Source organism: Hyaloscypha bicolor (genome assembly GCF_002865645.1).
Source record: "Hyaloscypha bicolor E unplaced genomic scaffold K444scaffold_16, whole genome shotgun sequence".
NCBI lineage: Eukaryota > Fungi > Ascomycota > Leotiomycetes > Helotiales > Hyaloscyphaceae > Hyaloscypha > Hyaloscypha bicolor.
In genome coordinates, this window is record NW_020194518.1 from 748,765 (window position 1) to 767,702 (window position 18,938).

General features: G+C 49.6%; 5 protein-coding genes across 5 annotated transcripts; 2 read left to right on the forward strand and 3 right to left on the reverse strand.

Moving 5' to 3' along the window:
* Positions 1–33: 33 nt before the first annotated feature.
* Positions 34–1,624, reverse strand: K444DRAFT_553276 (glycosyltransferase family 4 protein; the record flags this gene model as incomplete). Its single annotated transcript, XM_024876612.1, has 3 exons — positions 34–741; positions 794–1,399; positions 1,450–1,624. 3 exons carry the CDS (start codon positions 1,622–1,624, stop codon positions 38–40), a joined length of 1,485 nt encoding a protein of 494 aa, XP_024742280.1. The 3' UTR covers positions 34–37.
* K444DRAFT_640302 (uncharacterized protein) lies at positions 1,578–8,986 on the reverse strand (the record flags this gene model as incomplete). The annotated part of the gene is made up of 5 exons (XM_024884483.1): positions 1,578–1,662; positions 2,053–2,162; positions 3,209–4,448; positions 4,608–5,401; positions 5,435–8,986. The coding sequence occupies 5 exons, from the start codon at positions 8,984–8,986 to the stop codon at positions 1,578–1,580; spliced, it is 5,781 nt and encodes a 1,926-aa protein (XP_024742281.1).
* Positions 8,987–9,609: 623 nt separating this feature from the next.
* K444DRAFT_178679 (uncharacterized protein) lies at positions 9,610–13,489 on the forward strand. Its single transcript, XM_024870800.1, has one exon. The coding sequence runs from the start codon at positions 9,730–9,732 to the stop codon at positions 13,330–13,332; it is 3,603 nt and encodes a 1,200-aa protein (XP_024742282.1). The 5' UTR covers positions 9,610–9,729; the 3' UTR covers positions 13,333–13,489.
* Positions 13,490–13,579: 90 nt separating this feature from the next.
* Positions 13,580–14,407, reverse strand: K444DRAFT_178697 (uncharacterized protein). Its single transcript, XM_024870801.1, has one exon. The coding sequence runs from the start codon at positions 14,285–14,287 to the stop codon at positions 13,778–13,780; it is 510 nt and encodes a 169-aa protein (XP_024742283.1). The 5' UTR covers positions 14,288–14,407; the 3' UTR covers positions 13,580–13,777.
* On the forward strand, positions 14,263–18,890 carry K444DRAFT_607934 (SAICAR synthase-like protein). The gene is made up of 2 exons (XM_024879265.1): positions 14,263–16,564; positions 16,687–18,890. The coding sequence occupies exons 1-2, from the start codon at positions 14,529–14,531 to the stop codon at positions 18,614–18,616; spliced, it is 3,966 nt and encodes a 1,321-aa protein (XP_024742284.1). The 5' UTR covers positions 14,263–14,528; the 3' UTR covers positions 18,617–18,890.
* Positions 18,891–18,938: the final 48 nt, after the last annotated feature.

An 18,938-nucleotide genomic window follows, 5' to 3' on the forward strand; every position in this document is an offset into this window, starting at 1 on the left:
ATAATATTGGTGACATTTGTCTGCTATTATTCCACATCTACCTATTCCTTGCGGCCACTAAATATGCAAACCAAGATACGAGCGACACCGCCGTAAGAGCAAAAGGAGGCAGTAGAAAGTTCCCCAACTTCTTGTCAAGTGCTGGGTAGTGTGATGCAACATAATACAATATGTCAAAGACTGCCACTCCAATCGTCAGTAAAAACGACGAGAATTCCTGGTAGCTCCTCCTATCAATGCGGGACATATTTGAAATAATCGTATCAAGTCTTTCGGCCAACTTGACGTCCGAGAATTCTTTCTTGACACGCTCGGTTCCGGCTGTCCCGATTTTCTTGAGCTCTATTCCGGACAGCTTGTGGAGGACTTTGTCCATGACCGCTGTCCAACTCTCAATTTTGTCTGGGGGACAGAGCCAGCCTGTTTTGCCGTCTACCACCGTTTCGAGAGGTCCTCCGGTGTTGGCAGCTAAGACCGGAACTCCAGCTAACATGGCCTCTAACGGCACGATTCCGAAGTGCTCGTTTGAAGGAGTATACACGAGAAGGCGAGCCGACTTTAGCAGCATGTCTTTTAGTGTGTTCGGTACCGAAAGTAAAAATAGTACATCCACGTCGTTTGGAACATTCAGAGCTGTAACAATCGTTTTCGTGGTTGCGACCTTGAGGCCAAGCGATTCGGCGAGGCTGACGAGTTCCTTGTGATAAACAACGTTCTCCTGGATGCGATTATCATAGCCTCCTGAAGTTTCATGAGCTCTGCTCACCAGCAAGAAGGTATAGGCATAACAAACCAGCAAGAACCAATCTCACACCTTCCCTGCCCTTCTTCCCCAGACCAGCGTATGCTTTGACTGCAAGGCCAATATCCTTTTTCCTCTCAAACCGATTGATGCTCAATAGGATTTTCCTGTCCTCCCAAGTGGCAACGGAAACATCTCCATCCCCAGTTCTCTTCTCCTTTATATCCACGCAAGGATAAACAATCTGCAAATCTTTTTTCTTCTGCAGCTCTGGCCAGACCTTCCCCACAACACTCTTTGTGAACCCCGAATTTACGGCCACAGAGTCAGCAAAGTTCATGCTCCATTCTTCCAGAAAATCAAACGGCAGTCGATAAGCTCGTTTCCACCACGCAGATCTCCCTTGCGCTAGTAGCAGGTCAGGGAAGTGGCAGTAGAACAGGATTCGATTGTCGGGGTATAAGTAGGCCAGCCATGGCAGTCCGGCGCTTAGTTGGTCGACAACAAATGCGTTGGGCTTCAGTAAGCTGATTTCGGACGTGAAGTATGTCCAGAAGATGAGGTGGAATTGGCGGAGGATGGCGCAGAAGATGGAAAATCGGGAGAGAATGGAGGATGGGAAAAGCCAATTGCCACGGACTCGGACATCGAGGGTCCCTGAATTGTGAATTAGAACCTGCCGCGTGTAACAGAGAGTTGTGCCATACCATCTCGAGCTTCGTCGAAGCAATGTTTTGGATCGCAGTGGCTGGTAAAGATGGCCACCTTATGACCACGGTTTTGCAATCCTACAGCAGCATCAATGATGAGTCTTTCGGCACCTCCTATCCCCAAGTCAGGATGGAAGAATAGGATCGTCTTCTTCTTTTCCCCTTCCGACATTTTGCAATGTTGGGGTTGAAGTATGGGAATCGGTCTTGCTGACAGATTTCGAAGTCGCGTCGCCAAGAACATCAGAGAGCCTCGCGCTAAAAAGCTTACCCTTGCATGTGCCTCGCCCCTTTAAGAAGGCTGAAGAGCAGCCTCGCGGGGTCCTGAAGAAAGGATCACCATGGAAATCAAGTCTGTATGTATTGGACTCTTAGGTAAGTACATGATGTGCATGAAAGTTTAGAAAAAAAGTGGTCGATTCCAAAGTGAAAACACATGGAATGTAGCCTTCTCTTGGCTACAACGGGCCGAGGTCCAGAAATGATGACTTTCCAGGGCTGCTGCGATCTTACTTTACCTCCATTATCGCTCTTCACCACTTTCCGTCATCCATCAACACAGCATAATCAAAATGGCATCTCAAACACTGTTCACGCTACCTATTCTCACATCCACAACCTCCGACAAGGTCACCGGAACTGTCGTCTGCACCTCGCCTTCTTCTGGGGTTTACGTGTTGACCTTCACATCCCCGCCTGACAACCGCCTCCTAACACCTTTCTGTCAAGCCCTTCTCCTTGCCTTAGATATCTTAGAATTCTCCTACCCCCACGGTGTCGTTATAACAACGTCAGGGATTCAGAAATTTTTCAGCAATGGCCTTGATCTCGATCACGCTTCTTCCACCCAGGGATTCTTCCCCAATAGTTTATTTGCTCTGTTCAAAAGACTTTTAACGTGTGTCCTTTACTTATTAAATAATTCATTGGTTTAGTCTCAATGCTAAACTACATTGCCAACTTTAGGTACCCAATGCCCACCATCGCTTTGATAAATGGCCACGCCTTTGCAGGAGGCTTCATGCTAGCCATGTACCACGACTATCGAGTATTCAACCCTTCTCGTGGCTTCCTCTGTCTAAATGAGCTCGATCTTGGAGTCCCCTTACAGCCAGCCATGTCCTCGGTCTTTAGGCAGAAACTCTCCCCGCAGGTCTACAAGTTGATGGTTTTGGAAGCCAAGAGATTTAGTGGGAACGAGGCCTTGGAAGGGGGGATCGTTGATATTCTAGGCGGGATGGAGGAATGTTTGGTGTTGGTGAAAGAGAGGAAGTTGAATGAGAAGGCGAAGACGGGTGTTTATAGCGCTTTGAAGACAGAGATGTTCCGAGAGACCATGGGATATGTCACACCCGAGGGATATGAGAAGGAAGAAAAAAGGAGTAAGGAGGCTTGGAAGCTGGATGATCAGAGAAGGGTCGAGGGGAATCGGAGGGTCGCTGAATGGGTGAGGAATGCTTCGAAGGCTAAGTTATAGGCCACCTATACGGAATTTACGAAGTATGAAGCTCAAGAAACACTCAAGGTCGTGGATGATCCAAGCGATATCGTCCAGTCATTATCAATACCAGCATAATCTACAATGCGACTCCTGCCCAATGCTCCAAACACCACCAACACCACCGCTATAATACATTCCACACCCATAATCGTATCACATCATACTCGTGAAAGTTTGCAGTCATGCAAAGCTGTCTTCTCCTGGCCATCGCGGCTCCTCCACCGGATTCTTGGAGGCAATAGATTCGGAAACCACCTCTTCTTGCTGGCCAGCACCTCGATCTGGATTCCCAGCATCAATGGGCTCCGAAAGCGCTTCTTCCTGCTCACCGGCGCCATGACCCATATTTCCAGTAGCACCCGGTTCGGAAAACGCCTCTTCATGTTGAGCCTCATTTGGATCCGGCCGTACCAAAACACCATTCGCAAGTAAGGCTTCCCAAACTTCGTCCTCGAGCTGTGTCACTGAACGATCGACGGTCAAACCATCCATAATTTTAAGACGTGGATTTCCAAGAAAGATTAGCATTTCGTAAACTCTCCTTAACATCTTCGTGTTCATATCGAGGCGTTCGACATATTTCCGATCTTTGGCCCTGTCTGCACTTCCCTGTGTGAACGGATCAGGAGCATCAGACTGATGATCATCTCCAGAACCATCAGTAAGGATCACTCGCATCTCGACTAGAGGAGGATAGAAACCAAGCGTAAGAGGGTTGCCTCGCATATCTGCCAGTGTCAAGTTCGGGAAGTGTTTTAGAACGAAGGTTGTCGATCTCAATCTCGTGATGCGGTTACCGACTAGATGAAGCTTCTTCAGTCGGACAATTCCCACGAGAGGACTGAGATCTTGTAGGGCATTGAGATTGAGATTCAGTATCCGGGTATTGGATATCATCCGACCCAATCCTGGAGCGAGCGACCGCAGTCCACAGTTGGCAAGCTCTAGATACTGCAAATTGAGGAAATCGACCTGAGGTTCGAATGTGTCGAGAAGATTTCCTGAGAGGAAGAGCTTGCGGACTTCAAAAGCTTCGGCAAGAAATGACATATCAATCCTAGAGCCTGTTTGCTGTTCTCGCAGAGAGACGCTGTCCAGATGCGTAGTTTTAAGTAGGCCCGTTACCTTGCCAAGACGATTGCGATCAAGGTAGAGGAGGCGGAGATTTGGGAATCTGCTAACATCGATGGACTCTAAATTGTTCCCGCTAAGCCGAAGATACTTTAGAGACCAAAGCAAAGCAGGATCGCTCAAGGAAAACTGGGTGAGTTTGTTCTCCTCTAAGTCGACAGTCGAGAGTGAACGAAGCTGTTCAAGATTTTGTACTGTGGTAAGCTTGTTGTTCCGAAGGTCCAGATCCGTCAACCGCTGAAGCTTAGCCCCGCTGAAATCAAGGGTCTCGACCAGATTTCCGCGCATTCGAAGGGTGAGCAGTCCATCAAGTTGACTGATTCCCTCCAGTGACTTGATTTGGTTATTATCTGCACGCAGACCCCTTAGATGAATAAGATACTTGAATGCTGACAGGGATTCAAGCTCGTTATTAGAGACATCTATGTATTGCAAGTTGCTGAGATGGCCCCACGCTGCTAGGTCGGTGAGACAGTTGTGTGAAATGCGCAAGTGTCGAAGTGTCTTTGGAACGCCGTCTAACTGGCTGATTTTATTGCGGGACACATCAAGGTCTTCGAGCTGCTCACAGAATTCGTCGAGTTTGTGCAAATTCGTGAGCTGTTTCCCTTTTAAGTTTACCATTTTCATGTGCTCCCAAAATGGTTCGTAGGGCTCGGCTTCTGTGAGCTTTTCCACTAGCTCCTTGATGGAAAGCGACAACGTCCTCTGCGTGTTACTCCCATGCACGTAGCGCTGTTTTTGAGCAACATAACTCACGTCGAGACCGAATGACCCATCAGAATTATGAACCGTAAATTCGGAAAGCGGCGTAAGTGTGAGAGTCCCAACTTCGTGGGTTGGATGAGGTGTGGCCAAAACAACGCTTGCCTCATGCCTTGGGGGCGCAGGCGTAGAAACGACGACGCTGATACTTCTTCGATTTCGATCCTCGTCGTCTTTGTTGATTGAGTCCTCGTCTTGCTCATCAATTCGAGATACAGGCCGAACTGAAAACTTATGACCGCCAAGACTGAGTCGCCGAGATGCACTACGATAAAAGGATCGACTCTTTGTCGAGCCTGCTTTCTTGCTGTTTTCTTCCTTGGTAATGACCAGGCTCCCATTGCCAAAATCGTCGTCGTCGTCGGACGGGCTGGCTTCATCTGCCTCACGATCAAAGCTACTCTCGTCCTCATACTTCTTAGTCTGGATGACCGACGCTAGAGGCGATGAGAAAGAGATCGTAACGTTGCGACGTTGTGGGCTTGCTGAATCAACTCGATCCTCATGAATCGATATCTCCCTCTCGACTTCTTCGACAACCCTTTCCGTTGTCTCTGTATACGTGGATTTGTGGCGATGATGTACGCTTTGAGTCGTCTGAGGCGCAAGTTTCGCTAAAGGTGCTTGATCGTCTCCCCAGGAGGTTGCCCTGGTATTGCTCTCTGGGACTGTACCTCCGCTGGAGGTAAACTGCGTGAGCTTTGAAGGCTCTGACGAGGATGGCTCATTGTTCTTGATTCTTGGTCTGTCTCTTACAAAATCGGCTTCTTCGAGTTGGGCTGCCCTGTCCATGGTTTTGAGATGGTCTTGGTCATCCTGCTCCTGTGCGACTCGAGCAGCTTCTCTCCGCCTCGCAGCAACAGCCTTGATTCTCTGCAATTCTTGGGTCTCATCAACCGATAGATCTGGAATATCTCCAAAGGGATCATCCTCTGTCTCATCTGATGGCAGAAAATTCTTTCCTGCATTTTCACCCGCGATTGTCTTTCGCTTGACCCAAATGTTCCGCTCACGATCAAAGACCATGCCTGCAACTTGCTCGGGGATGAGATGTGAGACCGTGTGAGGAGCAATTACTCGGCGAGAATCAGACCCTCTTGACGATCCTGTGGGGATTGAGCGGGACGTTGATTGACCGGATGATGTATTTGATCCATGAGAAGGGAATTCAGCTTGGTGCTGTTCCTCATCACCAGGAGGTATAGATGACGTTGAATGTTTCCGCTTGCGCTGAAGGTCGGGATTCTCTGAAATGCGGATATTTGGCGGGTCGCTCTCAATTCCGTCGTTTGTGCTCAGTAACCTGCCAGATCTCCTCGAGATTGTCTCATCTGTTATGCGATCAATAGCCTTCGCAGCGTCTGCAGCCTCTCTAGCCATCGCAATAGACTTCATAGACTCAGCAATCACCTCGTCCATATCACTCATTTCCTGGTACTTGCGAAGATGATCGAGCAGAGCGGGATCCTCCTGTTTTTTTGGCAATCTGGCCACAGGCGCGCCTTCTCGGCTTGGCGGCCTGGAAAAGGGTTCCTTGGTAGACTCCTGGTAAGAGTCTTCATGCTCAACCTCTGCAACACCGACTTCAACAGACTGATTTTGGCCGTTCTCAGATTCAGACTCCTCCAGACTTGTCAGGCCACTGTGTGGTCTTGCTTTGCCTCGGATGCCTGCCATAATTTTCTTTGCCTCATCAAGAAAGTCCTGCGTGGTGACAGAACCTTTCCGACTATCAGCCTGCATTTGCTGGCTCGCGCCCAAAGCTGTAGACGCCTTGAGGGGTTCCGTAGAATCAAGCTCTGCTTGTATCTTGGCAATCTTCTTCTCTTGCAGCAACCGGACATCTTCTGACGACGTGGGATCTATCTCCTGAAGAGGGGTTCGGCCGTGTTGCTGGCTGCTTCGTTGACTCGGAGTTGGCGTACGTGGACGTAATATTTGGCGCATTGCAAGGACTGTTGGGTTTGCTGCTTGCTGGTCATTGTCGTGCCTAGCATCCTTTCGCTTTCTTCCAATGACAGATTGCATATGCTGATGAGTCTCGACCAAAGAATCGAGATCTTCAGCCAAGTCCTTCCCATCCTCATAGGTAATCTCAGATTTGTGCAGGGTTCGCCGACGTTTGGGCGTAGGATCTTTCAATGGAGTTTTTGGTAGCCTCTTGCCTGCTGTATCTCCATTTCCATTCCTCTTTCTTGGTGTCTGAAGATCTTCTCTTCTTTGAGAATTAGGCAACTCAGAAGGTTGGTCTGAACTACTCGTATCTGGTCGTACAACCGTGCGAACGCTGATGGTATGCTTCATTGTGCTTATTGTGTTGGTGTGTCTGGCCCGACGCTCGATGATCACTTCATCGTCAAGAGCTGGTGAAGGCTCAAGCTGAAATCTGAAAGTGGTTTGAGTATCTGGGTTGAGGACTGGCAATGTCATGTTTTCTTTGTCTTCATCACCATTTGATCGACTTGAATTATATGACACTTCTTCACTGAACTGGAAACTGTTCAGATCTCCTCCACCGAAGTTGTTAATCTTTGATGTCTGCCGGTGAGCATGACTCCGTTGCGAGACCTTTTTTGGACTTGACGCTGCTACAAATGCTTCATTCATTTCGGGATGTGTCGATTCATGAGTCGTAGACGAGGGAATATTAACATCGCTTTCACCGCTACTGTTGCCCTCAAATTGACTTAGTCTTCGCAACAGGGTCTGGTTCGTGAAGGTGTCGTATGTTCCAAAAAGTTTTAAGGGGCTGCCGGATGGATTTTTCTGCTCTCTGCTCGTTGACTTGGTTGGGCTAGGATGAGCTGCACGTGGCGGTTGTGGCGATCGAGGGGGTAATGGAGGCTGATTGTGCTCGTTCGAAGCTCTTGTCTTCTTAATATTTGGAAGTTGCTTCGGGGTGCTGGCTTGCATGGACTCCTCTGGTAAAAGGGCTGATTCGTCGATGGCCGGGAGCGAGGAAGGGCTTAGCATACGTTTTTGGAAAGAGCCTTCTTGGGATCGTCCCCCTCTCCGGAGATTGACAAAGCGACCATTGTGTGCGTAATCATCAGTGTCGACCGTCATATCTGCTGGAAGATCTTCCGACAAGGCATCCTGATTTTGTTCAGATGAGAAGGAACTTTCTTCTCGAATGTTTTCGAGCCGGCGCTGGAGCTCATCAGCGGGAAGATTCAGTGCTGTATAGTCGATTTTTCCGTCAGTGGTGTTGTGTCTTCCAATATATATTGGACTGAGTTCCTCGTTCCGAATGTCACTTTGACCACTGACAGTTCGTCCGGCTTCATCGACGCGCCTTTCATGTCGAACCACGGAGGATGCAGCGTCAGAAGTGTTGTCCGAATGGGCAGCCACTCCTTGCTGGCTCTGAAACTTCAATTTGGTCAGCTGGAAGCTACTGCTTCGACTTAAATCGTTAGCTGAAAAATCGCTCTCGCATTCGTCCGCCAATTTATATTTCATAACCCGCGGTTGCTGGCGATTCTTGGTCCCTTCATCAGATTGCTCCTCGGCAGCCTGATCATCCTTGCGCAGAGTTTTGTGGTCGAAATTGTATGGAGGCGGACTTGATGGCATGGCGACACTGCCCTCCTCGAAGTCTGCTAGGGCTAGTTTGGTGGGCGATTGTGCTGGGGGTGGACGGAAAATATTCTCAAGGCCTGCCGGGCTGAAGAGGTCACGTTGCTCACCGTAAGCAACCTCTCCATGTATGAGCCGTCTTTTCCATTCGGGCGTCTCATTTCTACCCTTTTGAGGAGACAAGCTGGCGGATTTATGTTGAATGGTATGGTATTGTACAGACTGTGTAGTCGAAGCCGAAAGGGTTCGAGAAAGACGTCGGCCACGAGTCCCATTCGTTACCTCGCGGAGTTTTGAAGGATGCTGTAGATTGCGTTGTGATAGCGGGATGTTATTCTCGTTCAGACTTCGTTCGCTCAGAGGACTGTTCGCGCTATCCTGCCCGGCTGTCCATGATCGCTTCTGGGGATTGTATTTTGGTATGCGACTTGATGCGACGCGAGCTTGGGAGGTGTCTGATGTGCTGTTTGATAGAGAGGGCAATGATTGCACTGGAGATCCTGATCGAGGCTGAGAAACCCAATCCTCGGAGAGAGAATCTAGCCACGCTTGCTCCATTGCGCCGGAAGTATAGAAGGAGGTCGATTTGTTATGCCATAGATGCAATGGCGTTGTTGTGTTCAGCTTCGCGTCCTGTTCGAGTTTTGGATTGTATGAATAAATTCGAGGTGGAATTGGCTTGTTTCGAGCACATATAGCTGCTGTTAATATCTTTTGGCCGTCCTGGAGAAACGCGTGCTAATCGACCATTCATTAGACCGCGTCGAGAACATGCACAGTTTTGCGTTGCTGGGGCAACAAAGAACACAAGTAAACCCCCACATTTTTAATCTTAGCTCGACATGGTCAACAATTTACCCAAGGAAAAAGAGCTTTCCTTTGCAGGAATAAGGAATTTACAAAATGAGACTAACGAATGAGCAACTTTTTATTATTTAGAGCAATCCCATCGCCAAACAGGCTTTAAACCTTAACATAAACTGTCCTGAACGCACCCGTGGATCAATTTCAATTACTTGCGGATATGCTTTGCATAGTATCAGCACTTTCTAAGTAGAATGCTATCACATTTAAGCTTCCCACGTAAGGAGACAGCCATCGAGCGAGCTGTAACTTTACATGCGCTTTGGCAGCATTCTGTGAAAATATTCTCACGTGACCTGCATGCACTCAAACACGGTCGCGAAAATCACCGCGTCAACAAGGCTAACGGTTCAACCTCGTCAACCTACTGTAGCTCGCCTCGCCCCGCGATTCAGTGGCCTCACCGTTCAACTTCATGCCTCAAGACACTCAACATTATGGATTGCAACGATAACGCAACTATACTAAACACCGAGGAGCAAGAAGATGAGCCCTTCTACTGCTCGCCGGCTTATGCTGAGGGGGATGTCATATGGCCCGGATCCGACTCAGAGGAGACTGCGGAGGAGACTGAACGGAAGCGTTTACGATACGAGCACCACGCCAGACGATACCTGCGAGGCCATTTACCAGTATTACAATCTGCGGCCCTCAGAGGACCGTTGTCGGGATGGGTAAACCCATGGCGTTGGGTTTCGAAGCAGGACGATTGGTGGCAGCCTCGTTCAGAAGACATGCTTTTCACACGAGAAAAGGTTATGAAAAGAGCAGCAGACCATGGGCTTGGTTATTTGGGTCCCACTGAAGCTCTTGCGTGGTGCAAGGCTTCCGCGCAGGCGGAGGCAGAGGCTCAACGGATTCATCCGGATGGAGGGCGATCGGAGAACAGGGATACTCAACCTGAAATAGGAAACACCTTGATTGTATATGCTGCAGAGTCGCCAGAGGACCTCCCTACAAAAGACGAATCTTTGACGCTCAACGTAGAACCAACAAACCCTTACCTGGACCAATCAATGGTCAATCACCATAGCGAAACTCCATTTACTAGAGGAAATACTCGCGAGACTACAAGAGGTACAAAGAGACCTGTTGATTCCCACTGGCTAAAGGGATCTTACGTTTCTAAACGTGCTCGATGGGATGGCCCGGCAATTGCTACACCTACACCGCATCTCGAAATGGGCGAAAGATACCAGCGGCGGCACCAGAGCTTTCCAAAGCGGAGTGGATCAGACAATAGGACAGGCACCGAACCTTCCCGTATTTCAGTCAGCTTTGCAGACATACCGTCATCCCGGAGACAAATGGATATTACGTTAGACCCCGACTCACCAGATGCTGCTTCACTCAGCCACGGCCAAACGTCGGCGACACCTGCACTGAATTCCACATTTAGAAGATCATCGTTAGAGCAAAGTGTTGGCATTCTCCAGCAGCGGGAGGAAGGAATTGACGAGCTCCATGATGTATCGCAACAATCAATCCTTACAAGTTCGTCGCGGAACAGATCTCGCAGAAAGCCGCAACGACGGTCTCATGGTTTTGCTGATATTTCTGTTTTAGACAAAGCACCAGATGATTTGAATGCAAAAACACCCCGTCAAAATCCGTCTCCTAGTATCTTATCTTCCGGGGGCGGCACCCAGAATGGTCCCTTGAGCTCCAAGTCGAATGAGCTTCCAAAGCTTCCACGCAAGGCTCTAGAGCAGAAAAATGATGGAAATGCGCACGAGGTTGATGAATACAGCTTCATCACAGAAGTAGCACCGTCCTCTCGAGACCTGGAGACGTTCCAATACAGGAAGAAGCGGAAGAGAATGGATTCTGAAGCATTGAAGCGAAATCCGAATGACCGGAATCCCACGGCGGACTTCCAAGAGTCACCAGGGATGATATCAGAATCAGGGCAAAACGATGAAGATGAGGCATCAGATGATCAAGACTCAATCGAACCCGAAAACGCGAACAAAACAAAGACCTCATCCCGGATTGATCAGGCACCAATTGTAGAAGATGAGGCTCAAGAAAGGAGCAACGAGTCCGATCAAAGTTGGGATTTTATAGATGATGCTATAGAGCAACCGCCCGCTCTGCTGGCGGACAGTAGAGCTCTAGTCGAAAATACGTCCCCGAAGCGATCTTCTCATAGAGATCATAATTCTCCAACTCCGATTCCACAAACGCTCAAACCTTCATCAAAGACCAGCAATCAGCGCTCAAAACTCTCACTCAGATCTAGCCAACCTTACCAATCACAGCCATTGCTAGATCCGCGATATCCCTCACCAGGGCCATCGGCGGCGAAAAGGAGGGTTGGTATTTTTCAAGATCTAAACGATGGGAGCACGCAATCATACAATACATCTCCACCCAGACCGACGCTTGAGCTCCCATTGAAACCTTTACCGCAAGCCAACCCGGACAACATTCAGCATGATGCAAGATCATCTAAAGATATTCAAGATGTGATGGAAGACATTCAAAAAACTCTTTCCCAGAATTGTCCGGGTTTTTCATCCCCAGCTAGCACCCAAAGCGATAAACATCGAAGCCCCGAGATTGGCGATCCGAATGAGGTGGGATCTCTTCACGAACCTCCGCTTGGTCAACCACATGCTCCTTGTTCCATTGACGCGAATGTCTCATCCCAAACTTCGGTAGCGGGAGAGGAAAGAACTATGGGTCGAGCAGTCTCTGAGATTTCAAATGTCAACGAGCTGCAACGAGCTAAAAGCACTCCACACAATCAACAAAACTCACAGCAAAAATTTCCCCGTGCTGCGAATGCAGGAAAGGACCCCGAGCCTGGAGCAGAAGCAGAGCCCTCTAATACAATACATACACCTCACGTCCAAGATGGCTCCTTCGAGGTCATCAATGGGCAACAGGGACAGGCAAGAATACTTTCAAGCGGCGTAGTCGGAGACGTTTCAATAGACGAGGCCTCCATCACTGGCGCATTGGGAGAACCTCGTGCAGCTGCAAGTGATAGAATTAAGGCTGTAAACAATGATTTGGAGTCAAGCTGGGAAGGTTGCGGGCCGCAAAGCCCGTGGGCAATCGAGAATCTTGAATCACTTTCCATGAATGGCCACGCACGAATCAATCATGGTGGACAGCTGAACAGCGGCACTTCTCTGGTTGACGGTCTTGATGAAAGACTCGCTTCTCCAGAAAGTGGCTCTCTCTCCGAGAAACCGGATTGGCACCATGTCGAATGGCCCCAGACACCACCAATTGATGTGATCACGCCCTTCAAAAACCTGATGAGTCCAACACCAGCTCCAGAACCTATAGCTTCTCGCTTGCAAGGTGACGGATTGCCCAATACCCAATCACTTGTTGATGCTGCTACAAACAATCCGTGGACCAGCAGCTTACGAAAACCGTCGTCCAAGAAATCTAAGAAACGAGTGTCGTTTAGTGTTCAACACCCGGAGGAGAAAGAAACCTCGCAGCCGGATATTTTCGACAGTTCTAATCACTCGAAGCGGAACCCTGGTTCTCCTCCACCACCAGAACATGGCTCTTACGTGGACATGTACGACGACGGCACTGCAACTGTCCCTAAGTTTATCGGCCACTTCGTTGCTGCTAGGCAATTCAAAAAAATTCTTCCCCAGAATCGAAGCTCTCCAATGAACAGTAGTCCCCGGCTCAGTGCCCAGGCCGAAGCATTTATTGCAGCAGACCGTGAGGCCTCTGTGGAGCAATTGCGTTCATCATTCTCTCCCAGATCTCTCTCCCGAAAGCACACATCAAGGCGGGACCGTGCAGAAGAGGACCCCTGGCTCAGAGACAGATCACTGGGATCTCTCCAAGCGAGTCCCAAATTGCCGGAGAAAGGGAAGGGTAATCTCATGGCAAGCTTTGACATGGAGGATGCTATTGGCGACATGTCTGACTTTTTGGGGGATTGGTCAGTTGACGCCGAGCTGAAGAAAGCAAAGGGATCCAAGGAATCGAAGGAATCCGAATCTAGCGGTCGCCGTGAGAGTAATGGCTGCAGGAGACGGAGGCTGTTTGGACTTGTGTAAGATTGCTAGCTGGCATATCAGATTTTGCACCATGGTGATGGGGCCATGGGGTTACAGGTAGACCTGGTAGAAACATAAGTCTCATTACGAGTAAGTGGCTTTCGGTAGCCCTCAACAAAAGCCGTCTTTATCGAACTTGTGTCCTCTGAAGAGCCAGAGGTAGGCCACGTAATGTTAAACTATCAGCTGCAGAGCCTCATCCAAATTTCCCAACGTCTTTGTTTCGAGTCGCGCTCTGTTATTTTCCACGTGTCGGAATGGGACGGACGGGACCCCTGGCTCCGTCCACAAGGTGTTCATGGGGGCCATATCATCATATTACCGCCAGCTCTCCGAAGCAGGGGGGTTCAAACACGGCCCGATGCGTGGCTCTCGACTCGCCCAATAGCGAGCAGGTGAACAACGCAAGTATGGTGAGATACCTCTCAATGGCCCAAATGGAGAATTATACTGTATTAAACTTGCGCTTGAAGTGATTGGTAAAACAGGCATGGCCTCCACCCAGAGATAGTGAAGTCATGATCTGAGAGGCGGTCAGCCATCCCCGGCGAGACACGTTGCCGGTTGATAGGTTGTAATTGAAGGCAGGCCTGAGCAGAGAACGAGACTTCGCAAAACGGCGTGCCAGGGTAACGGTGAAAGATTCGTGGGCAGTGGGCTCGCGGAACTCTCTGATGCGGGCTGGCCTTGGGCCGTTGTGTGGTTGTGTGGTTGTGTGGTTGCAATTATACGGAGGGGGGAATAATGGCAGACTTGCAGTCAACAAGGCTGGCAGCAAACTCTGGGCAGGCTGCCGATGGACGCGGTTTTGAGGTGAAACCCGTGCAAAGTTAGCCTTGTGGTCGGATGGTCTGCGACAGGGGAAGCACTGGTGGCGCTCTATGACGGCGTTGGTGGCTTCCGCACTTTCGAAAATCAACATCTCAAAAAAGAATCTGAGTCCTCCAGCGTGCATACACCACAGACAATCCCCTCCATACAAGCTGCGCAAAGACAACGTGCCGGCCAGTCTCTAAGGAACAGGGCTCCCGTCTCGTCACCAAACCTTCTCCCGTGGCGACACTGCATTCGTAAACTCAAAGCCGGGCCTGGCAATCCTAGTCACACAATTCCCCTTTACCTGGCACTGCCATTGCCGCCCAATAACTGCGAATCAAACTCGCACATTGCATGAGGATTCGATAGATGTCCGCCTCATGTCAACTTCCCTTCCTGAGCCCGAAAATGCCGCACCCACCGGATCGGTGAGAGAAGAGCAGGGTCACCAAAGCTATCGGCATGGCGACCAGAACAAAAGTCGGCCATGGACTCAACCTCCCAGACCAAGCTCCACCTCATTATTGACACAGGCTCTAGCTACAACTTACGAAGCAGACGAATCTCCTCATACAGACATTAGCACAACTCCCCACTTTCGAGACGCGCTGGGAACGCAGCCATACCTATCCCCCAGGGAGGAACAACGAGGCAATGGCATGAATACCACGGACAACACGCAAACAGCTGCACGCAAGATGGCAACGATGACCACAGTGTCTGCAGGCGAGCTGCGCAGAGATGACATGATAGACATCTCATCTGCATCGCCCACCAGTCGATTCACTCTCCACGACCTGAATACTGTCAATGGGCATCTCATAAACCATCGGACGTTCTTGAAGAATGCCGGAGGCAGGGGTACCTCTCTAGAGCGGACAGAGAAAGAGAAGAGGGTACAAGATGGTCCGAAGAGTCTCTATTCCATCAATGCTGGTGATACTGGCATGACCCAACCCGCAGGACCCCTGAACCCCACTTCTTCGGACTCAATTTCCAACAACCATCCAACAGAAGGTGTGCGAGCTGAATATAGATCTTGGAGAGAGCCTCGTCCAAGCATCACTGCTGAGAAGACATGGTCGATTGGTGCACAAGGTGGCGATGGTAGCCATGGCGGACAGGTGGAGAGGTCTATTACTGACGCCCTGGCAAGAGTTGAACCCAGCAATCGAAGTAGAAAATCCAGCCACAGTTTGCGGTTCTTCAAGGAGGGTCTGCCAGAAGACAGGATGAGAAAGCGGGACAGCATTGTTCGGGGCCGTTCCAATGATCACTTCCCCATTCACATCCAGGCCAAGCAAGACACCGAACAGACCCAGACTGGATCAGAGCCGCCACCTCAAAAATTTACTCGTGCTTTGAGCAGCGGTTCGCTTGGAAAAGGAGGTCCTCCCCACTCTTCTGTCGAGCAGGGAAAACCTATGACCAAACATAATCTGGATCCTGCCACGAATCTGACCGAAGGCCTCGCACCTGCCGAAGACTACTTTGACGCTTCACATACCATTGAAACGATTTCAAAGGAGCAACTAAAATCGATGCCCGCTCAACTACTTGATGATATTCGGAGGCGCCATAATTTGACCCCTGGAGCACCAAAGTCTTCTTCCTTTTCAGGAAGTCTCCCTCTCACAGCGTCAGAGAGGCCAAAGCCTGGGAGTCTCAAACCAGAGGAAGACAAGGATGAGCCTAAGGAATCTAAACCTCAGCGAAAAGACCTTGGTGACCAAGATGGTGCAGATCTGTCTCTTGTGAAATCACTTGACGAGGGTGATGATTCTGGAGAGGAGCAAGTGTCTTCAGCCGTGTTCTTACCCCATCAAACACCACACGAATCTCCAGAAATAGATAGAGTTGGCACCGAGGGTGCATCGGGATTAGGTTGGAAGGACCAAACCAAGCCGGAAACCTCTCAATGGCTCGAAGAGCATGTGGTCCTGTCAGGCGATGTGGATAAAAGGTACCTCGCCAAGGACGTTAACGCCCGACCTCTTCCATCCCCTGGCCTCCCGAAACAGCCAAGCGCATTCCATGAGGCTGATACACGATATCCTGACTCCAAAGTTGTCTCGGACATTGACCGAGACTCCCATGATGATGAAGGTGCCTACTCTACAGTTGGCGAAGAAGATCTCGGTCTTACTGATGCCTCAGACACAACGCCAACAGGCTCTTTAAAGACTCAGCGGCGCTTGTCCAAGGATTATAAGCAACACATCCATGATCACCAGCAAAAACCGAAGGCGCCCTTGGACGCGATTGAATTGATCCCATACCGTCACCAAGTTGGAGGTCACACAACAATGTGGCGGTTTTCTAAGCGTGCTGTTTGCAAGCAGTTGAACAATCGCGAGAATCAATTCTATGAAACAGTGGAGCGCTATCACCCTCAGTTACTGAGATTCCTCCCAAGGTATGTATATTTTTATTCCCCTCCCAACTGACGGGCCTGAAGCTGAGTCCTTGCAAAGCCCCTTTCAACGCTTCCACGAAGTCCACCAAGTCCACGTGCTAACAACCTCCTTCTTCTTCTAGATATATTGGTGTTTTGAACGTTACGTTTGAAAAACAGTCACGCCGGAAATCTGGGAGAAAGGAGGGTGAAGAGTCTACCATTGAGCAGCGTCAAGACATTGGGCAAGAAGACCTCGGGTCGAAACTGACTGCAGTTGATCTCAGTTCTACTAATGGACATGCTCCCGTCGAGAAGCAACCAGCAGATGAACGAATCATCAGTCAATCGATCCAGTCATCTTCTGTCCCAGTGCCTACCGTTACTTTTACGGATAACAGACACATTCTGCCTAGTAGTTTCTTACATGGTCATCCAAATTTTGTTGACTCGCAGCACCGATCCATGAGCAACGGTACAATATCAATTTTAACGGGTCCTCCTACCGGCCCTCCCCTAGTGTCGCCAGAGCGTCATGACGGTGCTTCTTCTCGGCCAAATATGTATGAGAAACCTGCCCAGAGCTGGGGCATGACGACTGTTAATAAAGATTTACGCAACGAAGTCTTCACAGATGCTTTCCTTCGTCAACCGATTCCAATCCAGCGGCACAAGAAGCCAGCCTCGCAGCAACGTTCTCTCACGGGTCGTCACCCACCTGGCCTGCGTAATTCAAGTTCAGAATCTAGTCTCAAGACTTCACAGCATAGCCAGACAACCTCACAGCTAGGGGAGGAATCGATTCGGAGAAAAGCAATGAAGACAGCTGCTGAACAGAAGAGCCGTTCGATGCACCCAGATGCCCAGCCAGCCGCATCGAACAAGTTACAGGTCGAAGAGAAAGATTCCGAACTTGACGGGAAGACGGGCACTAGTGCACCTGAGCCCGAACTTGCTCACGCTGAAAAGACTCCTACGAGTAAACGTCAACGGCGCTATTCTAGCGGTAGTCTGCGTCGGAAGCCTTCCGAAGTAGCTGACGATAGAGGCATTCTGCAGTATTTTGAAGAAGCCGATGATGTAGGCTACAAGGGCGACATCGAGGAAGATCTGTTTGCAATGGACCCCGAGCCGCAGCTTGCATTGGCCGGAAAACCTGCTGATAGAGCTGAGAAAGCTGCCGCGATTAATATGGAGGTTCCCCCGAACGCGCAGCCTTCGGGCACCGCGGGCATAGGAAGCATGCTACCAGCTGCTCCTGAGGATCCTTCAAAGCTCTTGCAAGCTCCTCGGCCACTTAATCCGAAGGAAGCACGTGCTCAACTGGGAACCCGGAAAGAGTACTTTCTTCTTCTTGAAGATTTGACTGCTGGAATGAAGCGCCCGTGCATTATGGACCTCAAGATGGGAACTCGTCAATATGGCGTTGATGCAAACGAGAAGAAGCAGCTGTCGCAGCGTCGGAAGTGTGCGGAGACAACCTCCAAACAATTAGGTGTACGGGTCTGTGGGCTGCAAGTTTGGGATGCGAAAACTCAGACGTACATCTTCCAAGACAAGTACTTTGGCCGAGATCTCAAAGTGGGGTCCGAATTTCAAAACGCTTTGATGCGATTTTTGTATGACGGTGTCACCTATTCCAGCGTTCTTCGGCATATCCCCACTATTTTACTAAAGCTTTCCGAGCTTGAGGTCATCATTCAGTCTCTTGCTGGGTACCGGTTTTACGCAGCGAGTTTGTTGATGTTTTATGATGGAGATGATGAAATAAAAGATGAAAACAATCTTGCAGGGAGGAAGGAGATTGATTTCAAAATTGCGGATTTCGCAAACTGTGTTACAAAAGAAGATTTTCGTTCAGAAGAACGGCCTTGCCCTCCCAGACATCCCGAGTCACCAGACAACGGGTTTTTGAGGGGTTTAAAGAGCCTGAGAAGCTATTTCCTGGCCATTCAGAAGGATATATACCACGAACTGGGCATGGCAGTTAAGGGGCTTGAAAACGGGCATAATGAGCGCGTGTTTGAACATGGAGATGAAGACGAAGATGAAGAAAGTGGAATGAGTTACTGACTGGCATGTGCAAACCCAAATTCTGTTTTGTGGATTTGATCTCTGGCGTTTGGGCATCGCGTGGAGGTATTGTACGGTATGGCATTCGCATTGTTCGGCGTAGTAAATCGGATTCAGCGCATACCCTTTGATCGCGTTTGCACCTAGAGTTCAGGTGGAAGCGCTGTACATAATTCTGTTCTCAGGAGCTTGAAAGGCCGCCTGGTGGTGAGGGTTTGATCGTTGATTCAAGACCTCGGTCAATTCTAAAAACATTAAATGCACATTATGTCGCTCCAACCAGAGTCCATTTTGGGAGAAAGATAAGAGGATTATGGAGAGT